This window comes from Plectrocnemia conspersa, unplaced genomic scaffold (genome assembly GCF_051122295.1).
Source record: "Plectrocnemia conspersa isolate PC_06_02 unplaced genomic scaffold, ASM5112229v1 ptg000005l, whole genome shotgun sequence".
Taxonomy (NCBI): Eukaryota; Metazoa; Arthropoda; class Insecta; order Trichoptera; family Polycentropodidae; genus Plectrocnemia; species Plectrocnemia conspersa.
Genome location: NW_028277169.1, coordinates 31840844 through 31866788, shown reverse-complemented (window position 1 = coordinate 31866788; position 25945 = coordinate 31840844). Strand labels below are relative to the sequence as shown.

The 25945-nt window shown below is 31.0% G+C and overlaps 2 protein-coding genes across 4 annotated transcripts in view; one reads left to right on the top strand and one right to left on the bottom strand.

Annotated features, from left to right (window-relative positions):
- Window positions 1–25945, top strand: part of LOC148235436 (deubiquitinase DESI2) — a 74444-nt gene that overhangs the window by 14330 nt on the left and 34169 nt on the right. Inside the window, exon 1 of one of the 2 annotated variants that reach the window (XM_088186992.1) lies at window positions 7417–7515. The exons of the other annotated variant lie outside the window; for it this stretch is intronic. The gene's annotated coding sequence lies outside the window, so the exon portion shown is untranslated. Of the gene's footprint in view, window positions 1–7416; window positions 7516–25945 lie in introns of those variants that run through there. 2 annotated transcript variants of the gene reach the window in all.
- On the bottom strand, window positions 9923–25905 carry LOC148235438 (calpain-B-like). Of its 2 annotated transcripts, XM_088186975.1 has the most exons (18): window positions 22809–23082; window positions 22136–22267; window positions 19337–19513; window positions 18409–18527; window positions 18269–18337; window positions 18065–18199; window positions 17833–18001; window positions 17591–17772; window positions 17420–17533; window positions 16286–16392; window positions 15919–16219; window positions 15746–15853; window positions 15311–15353; window positions 15102–15234; window positions 12871–12998; window positions 12671–12792; window positions 10133–10206; window positions 9923–10017 (listed from the first exon to the last, which is right to left on the bottom strand). In XM_088186975.1, the coding sequence occupies exons 2-18, from the start codon at window positions 22247–22249 to the stop codon at window positions 9938–9940; spliced, it is 2175 nt and encodes a 724-aa protein (XP_088043101.1). In that variant the 5' UTR covers window positions 22250–22267; window positions 22809–23082; the 3' UTR covers window positions 9923–9937. The 2 variants fall into 2 exon arrangements, with proteins under 2 accessions (XP_088043101.1, XP_088043104.1); XM_088186978.1 differs by lacking the exons at window positions 9923–10017; window positions 10133–10206; window positions 22809–23082 and adding an exon at window positions 25232–25905 and having other exon boundaries at window positions 12341–12792.

Here is a 25945-nt window from a genome sequence, read left to right as displayed (position 1 = left end):
GAACTTTTTTCATATTAAAATCGGCAGATATGGGCTCTGTTAGTCTTTTAATTTGGTGCGTAGTTGAACGATGTTCGCGGAAACCAAATTGTTCGTGAATAAGCTTGCTATTAAGAGATTCCTTTAATCGGCTAATATGCTTTTTAAAAATAATTTGCTGAATGACGGCAGTAAACTTATCGGGCAAAAGTGAATTGGTATGTTATCTGCATTGTCAGGTCATAGTCGGCTAAGCAAATAGCGGTTTGCCAAACGAGTACGTGTCATAAATGCAAGAGTGATTAGTAATGTGACCCAAGTGTCGCGTAGAATAATTGTTCAATTATAATATTTTCTATTTTCACCTTTTTTAAAAGTAGACTTCGATATAAATACTAAGGATTACAATAATACCGAAATGTTATCTTATCGTAACCTGTACGATGGTCTTAATTTAATCTAAATAAATAAATAAAATACACACGTACGACTTCGAGTATTTTTTTACGTAAGTGAGTTTTGTGATATTTTCGTCAAATAAATATCTTCTACTTCGCCTCGAATACCAGAAACACAATTTGCACCAATTATTTGCTGAGTTCTGTTTTTGTTATTAATTGATGATAATATTTTAGTATCGGTCTATGAAAAAGTGATCACACTACATTCACATTCATAAAAATGGAGATTGATGGCTGTACGATTATACACTAAAATAAAAATTCAAATTAATATGCATAGGAAAATATTATCATCAATTATTGTACTCCGTTCATAAGAAAGATAAGACATATTTTGGGTTACTTGGCAATAAATTTGTTCGATATTCTCATAAGCGTTATTTTATAAGGCAAACATATTGGTTGGTATATGGTGAAGGGAAGCAATTCTCAGAAAATATTTTAATTTAATTCGTTCTAAGACACTACAAAACTGCAGACGCTGCATTGTACCAACACCTTTTCTTGCCATGTAGCCAACTGGTAATTCTGAACAAAGTTTATTATTTCCCGATTTGATACATGGAATAAATTAAGGTAACCAGATTTTTAAAATATAGAAAAAGGCTAAAAATAAAAAAAGACATATTGAAAATTTTTGTTTGAGGATGATAAACTACTGAGGGAGCTAAAAAACAAGAACATTTTGGATTTTTTATGGAGGATAAATAAAGATATTCATGCAGAAACTAAAGAAAAGATATCTCGAAAATTTTTGTTTAAAGTCAAATTGTTGCGTAGAGCTAAAAAAATGTAATTTTTTAAATTTCAAATTAAAGGCCATCTCCGATTTTTATATTTTTCATGAGGATAAAAGAGGAGAAATTACTACAGATGGTCAGAATTTTTGGTTCAAAGAACAAGAGGAACATAAAAGGAGGACACAAATTTTGAGAAGGATAATCCATCTCAAAGGAGGACGTCTGGTCACCTTAACTAAATGTAAAAAGTGCTTTTTTTCAATTGACATGCATACCACTTTGTAGGAGCTGATGTCATTTAAAACCCTCGGCGGCATTTCATTCTTGACAACCAACGCCTCATGTATGGTTTCCTCGTCGAACTGGGCACTCTCTGAGCTATCTGACATGGTTCCGGCTTACTACAACTTTGGAAAAAGACAAACACGAAGGTCAAGAATATGTGTACATATGTGTGTGTATATATATTACACCAGAGACCCTAAAGATAAAATTATTCTAAATAATAAAGCACAACAATTAAAACGAAGAATTCAGAAACTAAAGGACTAAATAATTTAACAGAATATACACAATATTATTTATAGAATCTTTCTCATGGTGATTACTAAGGTGGATGTGATGTCGAAAATGATAAAAAAATGTTTTTACTTTTTGAACTGTGTCCAATATTTGAAATCTATTAATTATATTGTATTTGCAATATATGATTATTTCTTATTTTATAAGCCATTAATAATTTTGTGTTAAAACTTGAAGAGTTGGCCCCTGATATTCTCAACACCTCGTATGTATCAGATTATCATATTTTTATATTTATTATAGTAAAACTGAAGTTAATATATCACGATATGAAGCAAGATTAAAAAATGTATGAGGAATAAATTTTGTAGGAAATGATTGTGTAATATGTAATATGATATACAAAAACAATCATGAACTTACACCACTCTATCGTAGTTTCAATAAGAACAGTCACAAAATAGTTTTTGAGTAGCTAGCGATGTGCTCTGTTTAAGACTTATACAAACTGATATAAAAAATTCTCATTTTATCATTTATATATAAATTTTTATAGATTATTTTTTTCAATATCAGAAATTTATCTTTTGATTATCTTTTTCAATATCAAAAACATTATTACATAACATATATCTATAGTATTAACTGTAAATTATTTAATTTCTTTCGTTAAAATTAAGCGATGATAATATTTTCTATATTTATCTTTATTATATAATATGTAGTGAATTAAAACAATTTTTTTGCGATTCTTTTTTATAAGATTACTTGACAGGCTACAAACCGTAAAGTCAATATTGGATGTACACCACAATGCTAGAGTCGAAGTGAGTGAAAGATTGAGTGATTTTAAACGTGCTTCATAATTTAAATTCATCCTCAAGAAAACGCTATAGATTATTTATAATATCATCCACTTGAAGGTATATATGTTTTTTTAGTAGGATAAATAAATAGTGTAGTTGTGACTCATTATTAAAGGGATTTCGTTTAATTTTATTGAATCTCGTATTGTTTTATTTTTCGGTCAGTAGCTGGTTTATTTATTTATTTAGATAAAATTAAGACCATCGTGACCTAACAGGTTACCCCAATTCGTCACGATGCTCGAAAACAATAATTGTGTTATCTAATACACAAAAAATGTATATATACACAATTAAAATAATATCCAAAGAAATAATAAAACAAAACAAAAAATCATAAAATATTAAAATGAAATGATACGAACTAGACCAACTCCTAAAAGCTAACATTAAACATGTCAATGTGTAATGTCAGCGTATTAAGGAGTCAGATGGCCACAGCCATAGGCGAGTCGACAAGTCGGCTAAATTATAGATCCCGATTCAAGAATGCTACGAACTAAGGTGTCATAGAGAACGCGAATTGACGAACGTCAAAGTGAAAGGCGTTCTTAATAACAAAGCCGACCATTTTGGAAGATTTATCACAGACGTCGTGTATGTGTAGAGAGAACCTCCACTTGCTCTCAAAAGTGATTCCGAGATCTTTAGTGGAAGTTCTCTAGTCATAATGTTACCACCGAGATCGTATAAATAAACTAATGGCAAACGGGATCGAGAAAATGACATAGTAAGGCACTTTCCGACACTAAAGGGCAGACAGTTAACGGAAGTCTATCTCCACAGAGAGTCTTATAACAATTTTGCTAACGCTGTTCACTGGTACAACACAATAAGTATCTTTTCTACAAATTTTATTTTACTAAAGCAACATGAAATGTCTTTTGTTTACATAATATTTACTATTCTTCTTCTGAATGGCAATAGATAAGTCATATCCTTCGTTAAAAAAGACAAATGAATCATAAACATAATAGCTAATAAATACTCTCAGGAGACAAGGAAGTAAACAATCAATTCTGAACCCAAGCGATTCATTCACAGTTTAAGATTACCTACGTGGAATAACACACAATTTTTCTTTCTAGCGTAAATTACGATTTATATATTTAATTAATTATTCTCTCTCTCTTTCGTAAATGTGTTAGCTTTATTTATATTTTAAAGATTATGTTTTTTGCTGAGTGAAATAAATTAGTATTGACACGGCCCATTCGTATAAAACACTATTTTATTAAAATAATGACCATTTAATGTTTTAAATAAAATATGAAGTTCTTATTGCCGCACAGCATACGATTTTACTAATCTAGGCGGAAAAAAGTCTAAAATTATAATGTTCAGATATTGCTTTTTTTTTAATATTACTATACCCTTGAATGTTCCCTACAACCGGTAACGTACCCCAAAACAGTTTTTGAGCCGCGATACCTTCAATAACAATTAGCAAAGTTACCGTTTTGAATTTAGGTAGCCGCGATTGGCCGCTCAGTGCAGCAGTGAACATTGACGTTTGTGCATGTCTTACTGTGTTTTGTATGATTTAAGTACTTTTGAGTGATGGATTCTTCAACTAGAGGTAATTATCAATCTATCATTGCATTTTAATCCACCAAAATATTCGTGAATACGTAGGAATACTGTCTTAAAATATACCATTTTCAAAACAAAAAAAAAAAAAAAAAAATTAACTTTGGATGGTCTTAAGGTATGTAGTCAAGTTGAGTCAAGGCATGACAAAGCTCTAAACGTATTCTCGCATCATTATAGTTTTTTAAAAACATTATTATATTGTGCGATTATGTGCGATTCTAAAGATTTTTAATTTGTTTCTTTATAAGGGCCCAAATTTCACGAAAGTCATTATTTTACTTTTGGCGTTCTATCCCGTCCAAAGGCAGATTAAACAAAGTTATTATGTTTGTAAAGTCAAGATTTGTTGATTTGCTCCTTACACAAGATCAGGAGAAGCCCTTATGGACCTTTCTGAAAAAATAATGTGAGAAGATTCGTGTGAAATGGCTTCGTAAACAGATACGATTAGACTTATTTTTAAGTGCCCATGAAAAATAGTTAAATTAAGATTTAGTGTTTAATATGTTCCACGAATAGTCACCGAAACCAAGTTTCATTATTGGTATGACGAATTAACGTGAAAAAAGAACAACGGCCTTACACCCCGGAAGAAGCGTTCGCTTTATTTATTGCAAACAATTTCACTGCGCAGATGTACAAAAATATTCACACATGGAGATGAATTCGACCACAACCGTGAGAGAGCCTGACGAAAATATGTACCGGTTTGGAATATCTAGCCTGCATGCTTATATCCGCACAATGGAATGCTTATTGCATATTACTTACCGAATGGAAATAGCTGAGTGGCAAGTCAGATCAGAGAAAAATAAAGACATTTTTAAGAAGAATAAGTATGAAATAAAGGGTAACTTCAAAGAATTCAGTCTCATAGTAGACAAAGTTTAGCCAGGTTTTGGTACGAGCAACGATAGGAACACCGCAATGGCGTTTTTCACGATTTTAAAGCAACGGCTCGTATCACCGGTATCAAAGAAAATTTAATTTATCGCCTCGGTACTATTCTTACAGAAATAGCGTCTGGCTATGAAATGGACCCGGACAAATTTAAGCAATATTGTTTGGAAATACGAGACTTATATCTCATCCTATACCCGTGGTATAACATGCCAGTTACATTGCATAAGATCCTGATACACGGAGCAGAAATAATAAGACATTCTGTCATACCAATAGGACAAATGTCTGAAGAGGCTTCAGAGGGCAAAAATAAAGTACTTAGGAAGGTCAGATTAGGTCACACATTAAAAACTTCTCGTGTTCGCACAAATTATGATTTATTTAAATATTTATTAATGTCGTCTGATCCCTACATTTCTTTGTTGCGAAAACTGCCTAAGAAAAGCAGCATAAAACATTTTGCTCACATAAAAACTTTCTTAAAATCCATATAAATTTAGTAGGATTAACAAAATTGTGTTTTATTTGTTGCCACATCTCTAAATTGTAATTTGAGACCATTTTAAATCCTAGACGTCTGATTCTGATTTTTGTCCAGCTACTGTGTGCCGCCGGACGATAAATATTTTTTACAAATAATTATATAAAACCACTTTGAATTTACTCCCGTTTCTATTTTTTGTTTCAAATGTTTAGAATCTTAGCTAGTTTATTAGATAAAATAAATATTAAATAATCAAATACAAATATTTGTTAATATAAAGTAATCTTTATTTTTTATTGATAAATTATATAATAATATTATATAATAGTTTCTATTATATAATAATATTATATAATAGAAACAACATGACTAGTTTTAAAAACTATATAGATAAAATTCTCGCAAAATAACTTTATCTAGATAATAATTGACAAGATATGTTTCGTTATATAATATTTTATATATATGTATATTATACTACATAAATTATATAATAATATTATATAATAGTTTCTATTATATAATAATATTATATAATAGTTTCTATTATATAATAATATTATATAATAGTTTCTATTATATAATAATATTATATAATAGTTTCTATTATATAATAGAAACAACATGACTAGTTTTAAAAACTACATAATATGTGTGTGTGTGTGTGTGTGTGTGTGTGTGTGTGTGTGTGTGTGTGTGTGTGTGTGTGTGCGTGCGTGCGTGCGTGCGTGTAAGTCCCCACAGTTCGTATTGAGGATATCGCTTTCCCTATTGTTGACGCTATATTCTCATGCCTTTTGTAGTAGCTAACGCTGCAGGCAGTACAATTTGAGGTTTGGCGGGTTTTTGTCAGTTTGTAGCAACCATTTGGATGGAGTGGGTAATATTCCGAACTCTATCAAAAACATTTTTATATTAGGATCTTGAGCCAAACAAAGATATGTCGCTGTTTAGCACTCAAGGAGTTAACCCTTTGACAGGGAAGTCATTTCAACTTTTTTACAGGAGGAGGGGCATACACTGGCCAGTCAGTGGTCGTTCAATAATTATAGTATTTCATTAAATGATATGTATTTTGTAGCCAAATTCAAGAGAGAATAATCCCTTCACATGCCTCTTCCCCCACAAGATAACGTTGCTGCCCTTTGAGTATTACGCTGATTTTAAAAATCATACACTATTACATATTTATCGTTTTATGCTAAACATAACTAGTCCGCGCGATCCGATACTCTACACCTATCATTTATCGTAATAAATCTGGAAAACAAGTGTTTTTAAAATGTAGATAAAATACTTTTGCTTGACTGAAATTTTTCAAAGTACTAATTATAAGACTTGAAAAATTTGTGATTGTGACTTATATATTTATTTAAAACATGCAATTCATTTGTGAAAAATAGCACTAACAATGCAAAATTGTATTTTAAGCTGTTATTTTTAACACAAATACAAACTGATATTTTTGAGATAATGATAATTTTTTCTCAGCTTATCTCAAAATATTGTTTTCATGTTTAAAAAAACGCCACATAAATCATGCTTAAAATGCATACACATAAGCAAATCCATCTATATGCTCAATGGTAACATGTCATCAGTATATTTAATTTAAAAACAGGCTGCTAATATTTTTAATAAAAATCCTAATATTTTTAAATAAATATTTTGCTTATTGATTTTTTCTAATAAAAGAGCTAACATGTTAAAAGGGGAATAAGTTTTTTTGAATACTAATTATTTAAAATGTATCGAATTAAAGTAAATGTATTGTCATTACAATTTACCAATCAGTGTTATAAGCGAGTAATTGAATTTGCTAAAAATAACAAAGGGTAAGTTATCCGCTGCAAAGAATGTTGACGTTTGAGTGTTGCCAGTGCGCTTCGAGCGGCGACAGTCTGGTGCAGCCAGGGCGGCCGGCCTCGTCGTGGTGATCTTCTGTCCTCCTCTGCTGCCGCTATCAGGTACCGGCTGCTGGTTATCCTGGCGGAGCTTTCGAACGTAAACTATCAGAGCCGTTTTTATCTTCGGCCGACCCGCGTCGAACCGCCCTCGACCAAAATCCACAACAGAGATGAATGTTGTTCAGCTTTGGTTGTCTTATATTTATTATACCCACGATCAAATATCACTTCTAAAGTCGTTCGTTGTATCCGACGACTATAACGGATGGCAAATTTGGCTAATTTGTTAAATGTCAAAGCTGTACTAGTGGAATATTGAACAAAAATCGGTTTTTCTTTCATATAACTCTTTCCGCTCGTAACTTTTTATTATATTATATATATTTTTGCTCTCCTCGTCATATTTCAGTTCCAATAACTCTTCTCGATAAATTATATCGACCTCATCCAAATTTGCGGTGAATAGAATTATTATCCAATTATATGTCTTTGAATCTTATTTTCATATCAATTTTAAGTTCACAGATATGGCAACTAAACCTTTCGATTTCTTCTGATATTATATCTTCCTTTATAGATAATAGTTCGGGAAATTGATAAAATTCTCTCATCAGAAGGTTACAATGGAGAAGATCAAGTTTTTCGATAAATAAGGACAAAGTATTTTTACATCTAATTAGTGTTTTAGTGGCACCTTGAAGCTGCAGGTTTGTTTTGTGTACGTCATCCATGCGCTTCTTGGCATGGATGACGTACAGGCGGCAGCTGTGCGCTCTTGCGTATTATAACTATGTGCGTGTTTTGAACATTAAAAAATCAAAACTATATGATCCAGATTTTAGCGACGATGCTATTTTCCGATTATAGCTCCTGTAAGTGGTAAAAGGGGAATCTTTCGTATTCTTTAATTCCTCCACCAGAATTTTATTTATTAATTGGATTTGCACCCAGGCATCGTGGAACTTTTTTTGTCTTTGTGCCCTCTATTATTTGGGTCCCAAATACATGGCTCCGACTGAAGTAGTTCTAAAAAACAGATTGTTTACACTTGTGACCACATTGACCACAAATGAAATAGAACTTAGTTACTAGTTCTATCTCAGTATGCAAACCACCATGCCATTATCTCTCTCACTCTCGTCACTTAACACGCGAGAGAGCGAAAGGGGAAGTATCTCACCGCTCGCATTTGAAAGAGTAGCTCCGACTTTGGTCCCTTTGACTCGGAACAAATGCTGACAAGGTTCGGAAGTGCTCGAAGCTGGCCAAGTCGACAGAATTACCCCCACTTCACTACAAAATATATTTATTTTATAATGGCCAATACACTATAGACAATTTTTCACTCCAAATAATGTCTATAGTGTATCTAAATCTAATATGGGGATATATAATTTTATACGTGGCCTGCGAAGCTATAATGCATTTCCAAAGTGGCCCGCAAGATCATTTGCGTTGGCCTTAGAGCTTTAGACCATTTTTTTCGAACCCCATATTTTGTTATGCAGTAATTATACATTAACGAGCCAAAAAATGATTTTGTAAAAAGTGTCTTATTTAAGTAGCCGCTACTGTATGTATGTAAAAAAATAACGGCATTATAATTAATATTTATACATATAACAAAAATTAAGCTTGTGTGAAATGAACACAATCTATAAATATATAGGCACTATGTTTATTTGAAACATTTTCCCCCAAAAATTTGAACAAATTGAGCTTTTAGAACATAAGCTTCAAAAGAGTGACATTGTTAATAATTTTTTATACAAATATTTTCAAAATTAATAAATTAGTAATTGTAATGTAACATTTATTAATTTATTTATATGAATGAATAATACATGTATGTATTTTTCTCCTCAATTCACAATACATCGACGATAACGATTCACTTCACTTTACAATATTATACAATACAACGATAACATTTTTAAGGAATTCAAGAAAATTTAAACATAAAGTTAAATACTGTTGTGACCTTATAATATTTTTAATACGATTTTAAATTAGGAATAGACAATTCTCCTCAGCCAATCTTCCAGAGTGAATGTAACATTTGTAGAGCGAGGCGAATTCGTATAGTCATGAAATGAGTCTGAAAATTATACGATAAAATTAATATTTATTTCAATACAACAATATACCCGATCATACAAATTCAATCAATTTCACTTAATTAATATATCGATCATGATTGAATTTAATGGCTTGGTATATGTTACTTGAATTAGTTTATTAGTACACATTTTATTTGTGTTTTGCAAATGAGGTTCCCTTTTTTCTCATCTAGTGAAATGATCCAACGATGGCGTGAACATTGGATTATCTCTCTCAATTTGATGAAAGCTGCAATAGACATCATATTGCAATAGTGAATTGCGCTAATCGTTCGTATTAATCGAGGAAAGCTAGCCCTATTTAGACAATTAGTGACGGTGATTGATTATCTATTGTTTCAATACCTGTAATGGTGATTTCATCACTCGTCGTCTCTGTCATCACTTCGAGAATCCCAGTTTTCCAAATCTCTCTCGAGGTTCTCAAGCGATTCGTTCTTCTCTACAATTTGGATAAGAGGATTTGTTGAGGTGGAATAGAAAGAAATAATAATTTTAAATTAATTTTAAGAAAAGCTATAAAACTGTAACTAAAAATAAATTTTATATTCATTTACCGATTATAATCTTCAAGCGAACAGCACACATTATAAAATCATCGAAAGCTATAAATCTATCCTGTAAACCATATCTGAAATAAAAATGATTAATTATGTTGCATATTTACAAGTGTAAATCTTAATATATGTTGACGTTATTGTTAGGTTATTAATTAAAAATTAAAATTACACAATTTTTTTTTTAATTTTTGAAAAAAAAGATTTGTTTATTACATGTGTGAACCAATTTTCCCCCGGACGTGTTTATATACTAGTTATGATTTCGCGATTGAAAAATTATTGTAATGAATTTCTCCAGAGACGAAATAGCTCGTATATATATACCAGAGGCGGTCGGTGAAATACTTTCCCTCTTGATAGCTTGCGTGCTAAGTAACTAAAGTGAATGAGAGATAAAGGCATGCAGTGCATGCCTTTACCTTTCATTCACTCTAGTTACTAACACGCGAGCGATCGAGAGGGAAAGTATTTCACCGACCGCCTCTGTTACAAACATAAATATAATAGCTCATATGAGGCGCTTCTTGCGTTACTGTGTATTTTTTTAGACAACAAATTAAATGGTCAGAATTTAAATCAACTTTGGATCAGAATAGAATCGAAGACCTTGCATGAAAAGTGGCAACGTCTACTTTTTTCGAAATTTGTTTTATTGTCGAAATAGATAGAGCTAGGCATTCTCTACAGCAGGGCTCGGCAACCTATGACCCGCGGGTCACCAAGTGACCCGTTTGGTGATTTGAAGTGACCTATTTCAGTTCTGCAAATATCGTTTTTTTTAACGTGTTACGATGTCACGACTAGACCACATATATGGTTGTTAGGACCAATAATATTCACTGACCCGAATATTCTTTTTAATAGTCTCATTTTGAATTATTTTGACCCGAAGCCAAAAAAGGTTGCCGAGACCTGCTCTACAGGTTGCGTTACAAACAAAATTGCAAAACCACCATTCTCACCAAAAAAAATGAAGGCAAAAATATCACTTTTGTATGAAGAACTACCAATGTCTTGAACATTTGTAGAATGTTCAGGACATTGGTAGTTCTGAAAATTCTACCTAACTTTAAGAAGAAAATAAAATGTGATGATATATGTATGTATAATTCTAGAAAATGTAGACCCTTAACGACCCATTTATTACACAGGAGAATTGAGCAGCTTATATTACAAAAACGCCTCAAAAACACAAGAGCAAACGCATCACGTGCATACACAAAACAGATTTTCTCTAGTCTGTGTGTGCATACTATGTTTTTTTTTTCATAAACATAATTTCGTTTTTTTAAATGTCGAGGGGATACTAATATATTACATTACTCAATAAAAAGTGTGCAATATGTACAAATAATAACTGACCAGTTGAATTTTAAATTTAAAAAGTACATCAGTTGCAGATCGTCATCTGAATGATTCAGTTGTGATTTTTAATACCTTTTTAGAAAAAATCAGCATTACTTTAGTATTTATACAATAATAGTTATCATTTGATTTTAAATCATTACCTGCCTGAAGGAACAAAATATTATACCAAAAATTGGGACAAAATTATTTGAAAAACATCAACAACTTTCATTCTAGAAAAAACAGATATTGAACATTTTTATTCTATGAAAATACTTTGAAACCATATTTTATAGCTTCTATGGGTATACATTTCAAATTTAGGCAAATTCAGATTTACAAAATTGATCATTCATTAAAAGGAGAGGAACTATGGCATTACAATTTTTCTGGGCCTTGGAATCGATTTAAAATTACGAAAAATATTGACCTTCTCACTACAATATACTTTTTGTAAGAATATGATGGAATTACACCTTTGAAAGCTTCTGATTTATTAAGGTTAACAAAATACCTTCAAGATCCTGCCAATTCATTATTTTATAAATATTTAAAATCAGACTATAACGGTGGAATACATTGAAATGGATGGTGAAGTGTCTTGAGTGATGTAGATTAATGATGTACATTTATAAAATTGTTATTGTATTATTTTATAATAATTTTCTGTTATCATGTTAATATATTTTTAGTATTTTTTTGGAAAATTGGAGATATTTTTTTGTTTGACCTCAAGACTTAGACCAAGTTTTAATCATATTTTATATGTTAACGTGTGTAACATATGGCTTTGTTTTTTTTACAGAATTGAAAAATTTAACGCTTTTTCGGTACTTCTCCCTTTATAAATAAAAAACATTTTTTAAATTTTTTAAATTTCTTGGGAACAGCAAAAAAATTAGGGGCATAGTTGCTGCTCAATTCGACTGTGCTAAATAAAAAAATTTTTGACAAGAGTTTTTATACATTTTATTAGACACGCAAAGGAGTTTTCTTCAAGATATTCTTGATGTAAAAGATCGGTTTATGTGGGGTTATTCTCCCCATGTCATTATTTGACATATGCTATTATATTAAAGGTTGCTCAGCACTGATAGAATGTTAAAAAACTTTAAGAGTTTATTAAGTATTATTCCGACTTTGTTTGAATAGGCACATGTAATATAAAATAATATATAACACACATACCTTTGAACCAAAAAATTCAGAATATGATTATTGAGTGTATATCCTGATGAATTAAGAGTAACGCGGAGGCTAGAAGCTGGTATGCTACCAGTACCGCTTGGATCATACAGATTGAAGACGGCCTAAAAGTTAATATAAAACATACATTGAAACACAGTTCATTAAAATACATCATAGCACTGTTGAAAAACTATACAAACCATCCATTTATGAATGTCCAACCAAAGAGATTTGAACTCTTCGAATCCAAGCTTGCCTGAGCCGTCCTTATCTAACATTGCGACCATTATAGAGCACGCATCTTCAGAGAATCCTTGAGCGTGAGTTTCTAGTACAAAATTAATTAGGATGAAATCATTAATTATGCAGACAACATTGCAAAAGCGACATTCATGTCAATGAGAGATCGTCAATATGCTTTTAATCTATGTGAATAAAACTAAATGGTTTGCATGTAATTCGTATAATATATAAAATAGATCAAACAATAAAATTATTGATGGTATAATAAATATTTATGTGAAAGTATCTTTTGGTCTATCTGTATATATTATACATACATATATATATAATTATAAATAAATGATTCGGAGATGTCTCACGGTAATAGTCATCTCATAAATTATTTAAAAATGTGTGTCAATAGACGATTATTACCGTTCCGAAATATTTCATTAAATAAACAATAAAGGATCTAATAAAATATATATGTATGTATATACACACCCACACACACACGCTTCAATAGACATTTAAAGAAAATTGAAAATTATATTTTCACTAGTAGAAATATATATCAACCGGTGAAAATGTATTCAGATATGATTTCACTGAAACAGTGAAAATTATATTTATAATAGTGAAAATATAAGTTTACTGGAAAACACACATTTACTGTAACAGATATATTTGTTTGTATTAAACATGAGGTGTGGAAGAGTAATCGTCTAAACTTACATGGCAATAGCAAGGGTAGGAATCAAGTTCATGTCTAAAGTGAACTATGTGAATTTATATTGTTAGTAGTGCATTAGTACATTAATTTATGTAACTAAACATTGTGCTTTAAAAAAAAACAAAATATTTTGACAATCTCTCGGTGCTGCATATACAACGATTACAATTCACATTATGGTAACTTAGCAAAATTATAGATATAGATCATTATTAACGATTCACACTTGAGAAGTTTTAATTATTAAGGAAATTTGAACATCTATTGATGTGATAATTATTCATCTGAAAGTAATGTATAAAGTATGAGGACCCAGATGATGCGCAGAACCTTCGTCTCCTCTTTCTACCTGGTTGGTTCAGTTGGACAGCTTCAGTCCAGTTTGATCCTAAGGGTCAGTTATGGGAGTCAGTCTAGTTATGTTCTCAATTTTAAAGGATAGTCAACACATAATTAACTATGATCAAATTTAAGAATAATAATTAACACTTATAAGGTACTATTTTGTGCAAATTGGCATTAATTTAGTCAGTGTTACATGATAGTTAAAAAAAATGAATAAAATATAATAACATATTATCGGTGGAAAGCCAATTAATTAGTTTTAGTTTTGTCAGAAAACGGCCATGCACTGGCTGTTGTGATGATATAATATAAGTGAAAACACTTTAAAATAAATTTAAATATCATTAGTTAAGAGTTCAATTAAGTAAACACTTTTGATCAACTCGTATCTAGTGTGTAATATAAGATATTAGATATTTAAAATTGATCTTCATAGATAGCAGCATTTGCTGATGACTGAGACACTCTTATGGAACAAATATTCTCATATGAACCAGGCGTAAAAGAAAATCTAATCATCATAAATCTTGATATTATGCCAATTTTGCGAAAACATAAAATTCTGGTACAACAAAATCCTAGCAACGTGACCATAAAACTAAAACATTAAATCAATTTAATTAAAATTAAAAAAAATATAATGATGCAAATTAGATTGAACAAAAATTATAAATTAATCAACACTATGTATTACATTTTATAATATAGTATAATTAGAAATATAATAATAACGTTAATTCATTAGTGCATTAAATTAATTACAACTTGAAACTAATCCTAAAGCATGTCTAAATATATTAGATAATTTATAATAAAATTATTTAATGGCAAACTACAACCAAGCAAAATTGTTAATGGTTTGAGTTTCATGTGGTCACATTATTTCAATCGAATTAGTGTTTGTGATCAAGACAAGAATTTCAATAGAAGTGCGATATGTAAAGGACAGATTGAAGCTATGCAACTTATTGAAATCCGCAACCAGTCTTTCACCCGAATTATTATCTAAAATGGAAACTATATAACGAGCAACAAAACAACAAAAAACAACTTCAGTCAGGAGACAGACATGAAAGTATGTCAAACGATGCAAAAAAACAGGTAACATTATAAAAAAAAGTTAATAATAACCATGCGTCGAATAATCAAGGATCTCATTTAGCTCCGACAAATCGACTTCTTCGTCGTCGCCGGCCAAGCTCAGGAAGAATTGCCTAACTGGATCTTCAAGCTCTGATGGCATTTCAGGAAGCTCATCCTTGATCTAAATCATTGTAATATAATTGTAAATAATTTAAAAGTACAATATATCCAAGGTTTGAATAGTTAAATATACGAACCCTATCGTCAATATCTCCCATTCCGATATCTTCGTCGTTCTCTCTACAATAAAAAATGATTATTAATTTTGATCTATATAATATATAACGAAATCTATTTATTATCTCTCAGCTGAATTGAAATATCTAAATTTTTTAATGCTCTAAAAATATAAATATTGCAACTAGAAATTAGCATTAAAAAAAGCACATAGATCAACATATATTGAATTAACTCCAAATTATATTAATCAGAATCACATAAGTGATCACAGTATCATTTTATTTCTTTAATACTCGTGATTAAAACGAGTCTTTGAGACATGGTTTTGGCGAGGGATACTCTTGGATATCAAAGAGAACCGATCTGTCAATTTTTAAAGAGCTCAAAATGGAGGATATGGAGGATGTTTTAAGTTATTAGTTTTTGAGCAAAATTAATTTTAAAACACTTACTCAACAGTGCTCATTTTCTCTGTGAACACACGCAGCAAGAATTCGCCTTCTTCGTTAGAGTAAAATGTACTCGGAATAATGCAGTACTGGCCAGGAGGTAGTTTAAAACTGAAACAATGTATCAATTATCATAAGATCTTTGTGGTTTACCGAGATAAGATCTATAAACTTACCGACAGCTGATTTGTCGCGAGTTGATGAATGTCGGGCACATAGCTACTGAAGGGTTATTCCTAAAGAAATCCATTGGCAGCGGTTTAGGATCCTCTGGATTCTGCTTATATAAAGCGTAACCAATAGTCAAGCACTCCAAACCGACGGAGCGCTGCGCACGTCTGTTCTTCTGCATTAACGCCACAATAACTGTGCACAGATCTTCATCGTCGTCTTCATCAGGATCGGTTAGAATGAGAGTGTATTGTGGATTCTGCCAGAACGTGTTCATGTTATTAATGCAACCTCCAGCAGTTACACCTAAAACAAATGAAATTATTATTTATGCAATGTAAGTAAAATATTTTATAGGCTTTTCAGTCTTACCTCTGACCCATTTTCCTTCATAAACGCTCGTCTCCCATTTCTTGTCACAGTCGGATGGAGTCTCATCGAGATCCAATGAATCAGGGTTTAAGTTGCAGATTTCAACCCTATATTTTAATAAAATTATATATTATAGTTTCACATACCAAATTTATATTATATAATATTATTTTCTATAATATATGATCCAATGGGTTTGAAAAGTAGCTTTTTTGATTCGGTTAACCATTTTTTTTATGATTATATTTAAATTAAAAAAAGAAAAATATTTTTGTGCGCCACTTCAAGATTTGTTAATATGTAGAGGGCACCTATTTATGTCACATGTTTAAAAATATTATGGTTATTATTAAATTTAATTTTAAATTTAATAAAGAGAATTAATTCTCAAGAATTATAAATAACTCACAAAATTGATGAATAAATTCCTAAGCGAAGCGAAAGTGATAAGACTGTTCCAAAAAAAATTCAGGGCATCTTTGTTTGCACCTGGTTGAGGTAAAACCAATATTCTACGACCATCGAGTACCCTTTAAGTATGTTAGGGATTAGAAATTCTGAATAATAAATGTTTAAAATAACTGCTGGTTATTTTAATAAGAAGAACCTATATTTAAAATTTTATTCTCTACAAGTTTTGTAAAACATTTAATGACGTGTAATGCATAGGAAGCGAGATATTTGCAAAAAAACAAAACGGATTTTTTTGTGACCTTTGACCTCTGATATCTTGGCTAGCGGACAGTCGTAAGACGTTTCAGCCCGTATTAAGAACGTCAAAATAAAGTTCTGTGCAAAATTTCAGCTTTCTATCTTTCATTCATTAAGAAGGTAGAAACAAAAACAACACACAATCGTATTTCGTGCGACGTCTACTGCTTTATTCTTGTGACTCGGCTCTAGCACGCGCGAATATATATGCGTAAAAATGGAAGTGTGACGTTCACTTCTTGTTCACTAAGCAAAACTAAAACGCCTTCATTAAGAAGGGAGCATAGTGCTTAAAAGGTTTTTTTTTAATTCAAAAGTGATATTTTTATTTTCCGTTAATTTTAGGTGAAATTATACTCTTTTGACTAACCATGGATTTTTTTGGTTAAATCTAAATCATATTAATTTTATATTTATATTTACCTTGAGAAATATTTCAGAAAATCATTATGAGACATCCAAAATTCACCATCTGCGTCGAAATTCAAGCCAATCTCTTCCATTTCAGATTCAGGTATTAAGCCCCACTCGGATGATCTGTAATAAACATAAGTTAAAAAATATATAAGAGCAATTAGTTCGCAAAAAACTTACTGATCACTCCAAGATCCGTTCCACTCGACTTTATTACCCCACGGATTTCTCACTCTCAACAACGGAGTCTTTACCCTGCATTCGGATGTTTCAATATCGACATAGCACACACGAGTGATACTATAAGCGTGTCCTCTAACCAAACCTTGTTGTGTTTGAGATTCCATGCTTCTCTGACAAGTCTGTGAAATAATAATGTATTAAAATTTCAATTTAAATAATGTAAATTATTTTTAAAATACATCAATACTGCATCCCATTAGGGAGCCACGTTGATATCCTTGCAATAATATAGCAAAAAGATTTGGAGATGCTTTGCTCATCTCGTACATCTCGGTGACTCCGCCAGTAAAATCCTCCATAGCTTCACAGGTATTTCCGCCTACGAGCGCCTCATAAGATCCGTGAAGTCTAAACAGATTCAATATTAATACATGTTGATAATAATTAATACATTTATATGAAGAAGCTCACTTGGCATAGGCTTTTTCGAATAAGGCACTCCAGAACTCGTTTTTATTGGACGAGTGCAAGAAGACGAGCCTTCCACTGTACGTCGGAAGACGATCGTCGATAACGACATCAACCCACTTTCCATACTGCCAGAATCTGTGGTAAGATAACCGTTATTATGGCATGCCTCCAAATTAAGTATATAAATTAGATTTGAATAATCACCGGAAATGGAAAATGCCGGCGTAATCTTCATCGAAACTTTGATCATCGGGGACGATCTGGTTGAACAATCTACAAAAAAAGTTTTGATTGTTATTATATATTATGTAGAAGTTAATTATTTATAAGGAGTTAATAATTACTCTCGATGGAGAGTTAGATTGGCGGTGGCTGCTAAAAGCCAACAGTCACCGAGTTCTCCTTGTTGGATATCAAATCTGCTGAAGCCTTCGACGAACAGTTGAGGATTACTAGCAATTTCCTATGAACATTATTTTATTTAAGACATTAGAATAGATAAAATTTCAATGGAAATAATATTGAAGTATCAACATATAATGAAGATTAGTATAGTTGGATCAACACTATATTAAAAATATCCTTCATTGAAGTTCTCAGAAAATGTCTTCAAGATAGATTCGGGATGGCTTAAATTCAATGGAAACATGGTTTAACCCTTTGGTTGCCGAGCCTTTTAGGATTAATATCTAAATACCGATTTACAAGTCGAACCTTTTAGGATTATTATCTAAATACCGATACATAATAAAAATATATATATTCATGTTCAGAAAAAATTATTATTTTCAATTGAAGTAAATACTCGACTGTCCATTAAAAATATATGTGACTTTGTTCAATAATAAAATTCTAGATCGATATATCGGATTTCGTCAAACAAAGGGTTAAAAATACAGATGTTATGGAACAATGTATTTGTGATATGGTGTTGAAAAACAAATTCGTACATATTTAAAGTTTCAATATTTAATGCTGTACTATTTTAAAATTAAAATAAACAATCTTGATACCTTTTATTGTTAACATAAAAATATATGCATGAACCGTATTTTTTAATTCTTGATAACTACGAATATATAATATGTATTGATTTTGTAATTCCATGAGTCAAATTCGCTTATGAAAAGATTGCAATATTGAAATTTATAAAAAATATTACTATCTTATCATTTTAAGTATTCTATACAAGATAATATTGACCCAATATCCGAAATATATTTATTTTTAAAGCAATTAAATTTACATACATACTTATATAAATAGGCTTACCGATGGTCTGAGCCATTCAAAGTGCTTGTCGGGCGTTTTGCTGAAATACAAGCTTCTGTTATTTGAGGGGAAGTCAGGATCTTCAAACAGCCTTTCTTCGGCCAAGCACTGTGAACGCAGCTCTTGAAAATCTTGAATATTCTCCGTGCTCTTATAACCAGATTCGCACTCTCCGAGCTAAAAAAATCACAAAAAATATTACATCCTAATCAATTTGATCAAACCACAGGGAGCAAAACTATCAAACGAACCCTATAAACCTTCTCACCATATCTTTTAAACAATGGTTTCCACTTATTACTTGACCCAATGTTGTAATTAACAGTAGCTTGCTTAAATCTGCTCATTGGCAACGTTACCGTTTTAACACTAAGCACTATCTTACTAGGCGCTGTCCTCCCTGGACCCGCAACATTTTTTTTATATAAAAATTTACATAGGTACAATAGCAATAGACATTAAATGCACAATTCTGGTTCATAACCATTTCCATTGTATACAATTGGTTAAGTTATACAATAAAATAATAAACTATCCGTAAGTATATTAAATTTAAGGAAAAATACATATAACCTTTTACAAATTTAAAAAAGAAAAGAGAAATGAAAAAAATTACATAAATATACAATATATAAAATATAATACATACAAAATTAAATAAACATAATCCTGTAAGCATAAAACTAATGACATAGCAGTAGGCTTAACTGCATAAAAGCAATATGTGCAATTTATGTTTGTATTTAAATTTAAGTTTTTTTTTTAATCACTGATTCTTGTTATTATTGGGTTTGCATGATCTCGCGAGATACTTTTATAGTATTTTTCAGTTTAGTAATAACAATAATCTTTAATGGTAGGAGTTAAAAATCTGGTTTGGAGTTTTTTATGGTTAGTGTAAAACGGTGTATTACCAATTATTTTTATGGCTTTATTTTGGATAGCTCGAAGTTTATTAAAATTAGTATTACTTGCGTTACTCCACGCTGGACATGTGTAAGTTAAAACAGGTCTGATTAATTGTCTATAGACTAGAATTTTATTTTTTATTGTAATCGCGCTTTTTCTATTAAATATTGATTTTAGAGCCGCAATGGCGCCAAGCCCTTTTGACCGGAGTTGTTATATGTTTGTTGAATTTAAGTCTAGAGTCCAGGTGTATAACTAGGTATTTAACGTTCGCTTTCTATTCAATGTTATGCCCTTGTTCACTCTTCATGGGTCATGTCTAGCAATAAAAGACCAGAACTTTTTTCATATTAAAATCGGCAGATATGTGCTCTGTTAGTCTCTTAAGTTGGTGCGTAGTCGAACGATGTTCGCGGGAACCAAATTGTTCGTGAATAAGCTTGCTATTAAGAGATTCCTTTAACCGGCCAATATGCTTTTTAAAAATAATTTGCTAAATGACGGCAGTAAACTTATCGGGCAAAGTCAGCGAATAGCGATTTGCCAAACGAGTACGTGTCATAAATGCAAGAGTGATTGGTAATGTGACCCAAGTGTCGCGTCCTTTATATTGGTCTTTCGAGAATGTTTGGATGAATGGGAGATAAAGCTAATTTATAACCAATCGCGTTATTGTTTAGCCCTATCTACGATATATCGTTTAGTGAAAGCCTTACTTCCAAAGTGGATAATTACGAAATATATGTACAAAAATGTTTATTCAATAAGTAATTATTCTAGACATGTGACCCGAAACTTACGAAAAAAGATATTTTAAGTTTTTCATTTTGTGCTATTGTATAATATTCTTGGTCGTTCCGAAATTTAGATTTCACTAAACCAAATAAATAAAATACACACGTACGACTTCGAGTATTTTTTTACGTAAGTGAGTTTTGTGATATTTTCGTCAAATAAATATCTTCTACTTCGCCTCGAATACCAGAAGCACAATTTGCACCAATTATTTGCTGAGTTCTGTTTTTGTTAATAAATTATGATAATATTTTAGTATCGGTCTATGAAAAAGTGATCACACTACATTCACATTCGTAAAAATGGAGACTGATGGCTGTACGATTATACACTAAAATAAAAATTCAAATTAATATGCATAGGAAAATATTATCATCAATTATTATACTCCGTCCATAAGAAAGATAAGATATATTTTGGGTTACTTGGCAATAAATTTGTTCGATATTGTCATAAGCGTTATTTTATAAGGCAAACATATTGGTTGGTATATGGTGAAGGGAAGCAATTCTCAGAAAATATTTTAATTTAATTCGTTTTAAGACACTACAAAACTGCAGACGCTGCATTGTACCAACACCTTTTCTTGCCATATAGCCAACTCGTAATTCTGGACAAAGTATATTATTTCCCGATTTGATACATGGACTAATTAAGGTGACCAGATTTTAAAAATATCATAGCATAACGCTAAAAATAATAAAAGCATATATATAGATGATAAACTACTGAGGGAGCTAATAAATAAGATCATTTCGGATTTTTTCATGAAGGATAAATAAAGATATTGATGCAGAAACTAAAGAAAAGATATCTCGAAAATTTTTGTTTAAAGTCAAATTGTTGCATAGAGCTAAAAAAATGTAATTTTTTAAATTTCAGTTCAAAGGCCATCTCCGATTTTTACATTTTTCATGAGGATAAAAGAGGAGAAATTACTACAGATGGTCAGAATTTTTGGTTCAAGGATAACAAAGAGCAAGAGGAAGATATAAGAAGGACACAAATTTTGAGAAAGACAATCCATCTCAAAGGAGGACGTCTGGTCACCTTAACTAAATGTAAAAAGTGCTTTTCTTCAATTAACATGCATACCACTTTGTAGGAGCTGATGTCATTTAAAACCCTCGGCGGCATTTCATTCTTGACAGCCAACGCCTCGTGTATGGTTTCCTCGTCGAACTGGGCACTCTCTGAGCCTTCTGACATGGTCGCGGCTTACTTCAACTTTGAAAAGAGACAAAAACCAAGGTCAAGAATATATGTACATATGGGTGTGTATATATATTACACCATAGACCCTAAAGATAAAAATATTCTAAATAATAAAGCACAACAATTAAAACGAAAATTTCAGAAACTAAAGGAACTAAATAATTTAACAGAAGATACACAATATTATTTATAAAATCTTTCTCATGGTGATTACTAAGGTGGATGTGATGTCGAAAATGATGAAAAAATGTTTTTACCTTTTGAACTGTGTCCAATATTTGATATCTATTAATTATATTGTATTTGCAATATATGATTATTTCTCATTTTATAAGCCATTAATAGTTTTGTGTTGAAACTTGAAGAGTTGGCCCCTGATATTCTCAACACCTCGTATGTATCAAGATATCATATTTCTATAATAATGATAGTAAAACTGAAGATAATATACTACGATATGAAGCAAGACTAAGAAAAATAATGAGGAATAAATATTGTAGGAAATGGTTGTGAAAATATGTAATGTGATGTACAAAAACAATCATGAACTTACACCACTCGACTGTAGTTTCAGTAAGATCAGTCACAAAATAGTTTTTGAGTAGCTAGCGATGTGCTCTGTTTAAGACTTGTATAAAAAGTAATATAAAATTTTTTCATCTTATCATTTATATATAATTTTTTTTAGATTATTTTTTTCAATATCAGAAATTTATCTTTTGATTATCTTTTTCAATATCAAACACCTTATTACTTAACATATCTACAGTATTAACTGTTAATTATTTAACACCTTAATTTAACTATTTGACATGAAAGAGAAGGATGAGGCATACTTCCTTTCGTTAAAATTAAGTGAGTAAGATTTTCTAGATTTATCCTTTGTTTTTTTCCGGATGAAATTATGTAGTTCAACACTAAGCACTATCTTACGGGTGCTGTGTATATGCTGCCTCAGTTGTAGCCTCGGCCTTTGAGCCCTTTGGCTTTGCTTGCGTTACTCTGCTATGCTTTGTTCGTCATAGGTAGTGCCTCGCGCTGCTACCTCAGATGGCCGCCCGAGAGATCAATCCCTTTAAGGGTTTGGGTTTTAACCTCAAGCGTAGTCCCCCCGCTCTCCAAAAAGAAAAACTCCAGCGTGTGGTTGACTGGCGCCCAGCTTTAATTATAGCTGCAACCCGTTTTGGCATACTGTCAACTGGTTCTAGGATACTATCTCCTGGACATATACCCCCTGGACAATAACCCCTCGTTAAAACCCTCCTGGACATTAACCCCCCCGAACAAATAACCCCTTGACAAATAACCCCCCTGACAATTAACCCCCGCCACGTGTAAAGATAATACAGATATTACTTAACACATTTCGAGACGCTCTATTAAACTTAATAAAACATATAATAACGTAATTACCGAAGTTTAGCTGCATTGTACTTATGTATGAGAGCCAAATAATATTTTTTATTTTTTTTAAACTCTATAACAATTTTGCTCGCGCCGGTCACTGGTACCAAATACACAATAAGTATCTTTTCTCCAAATTTTATTATACTAAGACAACATGAAGTGTCTTTTGCTTACATAATATTTACTATTCTTCTTCTGAATGGCAATAGATAAGTCATATCCTTCGTTAAAAAATACAAAGAAATCAAATACATAATAGCTAATAAATACTCTCAGAAGACAAGGAACTAAACATTCAATTCTGAACCCAAGCGATTCATTGACAGTTTTATATTACCCACGTGGAATAGTACACAATCTTTCTTTCTAGCGTAAATTACAATTTATATATATATATATATATATATATATATATATATATATATATATATATATATATATATTATATATATATATATATATATATATAAATATATATATATATATATATATATATATATATATATATATATATATATATAATAATTATTCTCTCTCTCTTTCGGAAATGTGTTAGTTTTATTTATATTTTGTAGATTCTGTATTTTGCTGAGTGGAATAAGTTATTATTGATACGGCCTATTCGTATAAAACACTATTTTATTAAAATAATGACCATTTAATGTTTTAAATAAAATACGAAGGTTTTATTGCCGCCGGACGATAAATATTTTTTGTAAATATAATACTTATATGAAACCACTTTGAATTAAATCTCGTTTATATTTCTTGTTTCAAATGTTTAGAATCTTAGTTAGTTTATTAGATAAAATAAATATTAAATAATCAAATACAAATATTTGTTAATATAAAGTAATCTTTATTTTTTATTGATAAATTATATAATAATATTATATAATAGTTTCTATTATATAATAATATTATATAATAGAAACAACGTGACTAGTTTTAAAAACTATATAGATAAACTACTCGCAAAATAACTTTATCTAGATAATAAATGACAAGATATGTTTCGTTATATAATATTTCGGGGAAAATTTAATTTATCATAAATATGACGTATGAAATACAAATACATAACGTCTGATTTTTTTCATTTTTTCTGAGTAAAACTGCAAGAGTAATTGCATGAAATGTCATATATGCGTCCAAAATCATCTTGAAGGATCGGCAGGTACTAAAATCAGTCTGGGAATGTATCAGAAAAATTTGACTTCCTTCGACGGCGCAACAAACCGAATGAGTCATAGCGATTGACGCAGCATCAAGCGCACATCATTTGAAACCGTCAATCATGTGACGATTGATCGATTGCGATTGATCGTGAAATTGTAAATCGCTGCAAGGAATGTTGACGTTTGAATGTTGCCAGTGCGCTTCTGCGTCAGCGGCGACAGTCTGATGCAGCCAGGGTGGCCGGCCTCGTCGTGGCGACGAAGCTTTCGAACGTAACCTATCAGAGCCGTTTTTATCTTCGGCCGACCCGCGTCGAACCGCCCTCGACCAAAATCCACAACGGAGATGGATGTTGTTCAGCTTTGGTTATCTTATATTTATTATACCTACGATCAAATATCACTTCTAAAGTCGTTCGTTGTATCCGACGACTATAACGGATGGCAAATTTGGCTAATTTGTTAAACATCAAAGGTGTACTAGTGGAATATTGAATAAAAATCGGTTTTTCTTTCATATAACCCTTTCCGCTCGTAAATTTTTATTGCATTATATATATTTTTGCTCTCCTCGTCATATTTCAGTTCCAATACTAAACAATGGAATTTGGGTGTTGCTATCCTTCCAATTTATGTATGGATTTTATTTTTAAATTATTTTATATTATCCAAATGTTTTGATCACATTTTCATAAATTTTATGATTAAGTATGAAATACTTTTATTTTGTTACATGAAAAGATATTTTTGAGGTGTTAGATTATTTATCTATTGCCAACCTTTTGTTGCAATATGACAGACACCTGACTCAAATCTATTTTATTCATTTTCAACTATTATTACTGCTTACAATCAATAAATGTCACTAGGCATGATCTAGCTTTATTTTATTTTGATAATAATCTCTTACATGATATAATTGAGAGTATTATCGTGCTATTTAATATAATATAGGTATAACAATTATCAATACCAAAAACATTGTTGGTAAAATAGATAACTTTTTTTAACTCGTTTTATTTATTTACTGACTAGTTATTTTAATATTAACATATTGTTTCTTTTACCGCTTAAGGACGGATCCTGCACATGTGCAGGATTTTTA

Bases quoted from the DNA above. Each gene is read 5' to 3' on its own strand.
- LOC148235438 (XM_088186975.1), bottom strand. From the start codon at position 22,249: ATGTCAGAAGGCTCAGAGAGTGCCCAGTTCGACGAGGAAACCATACAC. The intron at 18,200-18,268 runs GTGATTATTCAA...ATCTTACCACAG, and splicing joins GCCGGCATTTTCCATTTCCG to ATTCTGGCAGTATGGAAAGT. The intron at 12,793-12,870 runs GTTTGTATAGTT...ATTAACTTTTAG, and splicing joins TGGACATTCATAAATGGATG to GCCGTCTTCAATCTGTATGA.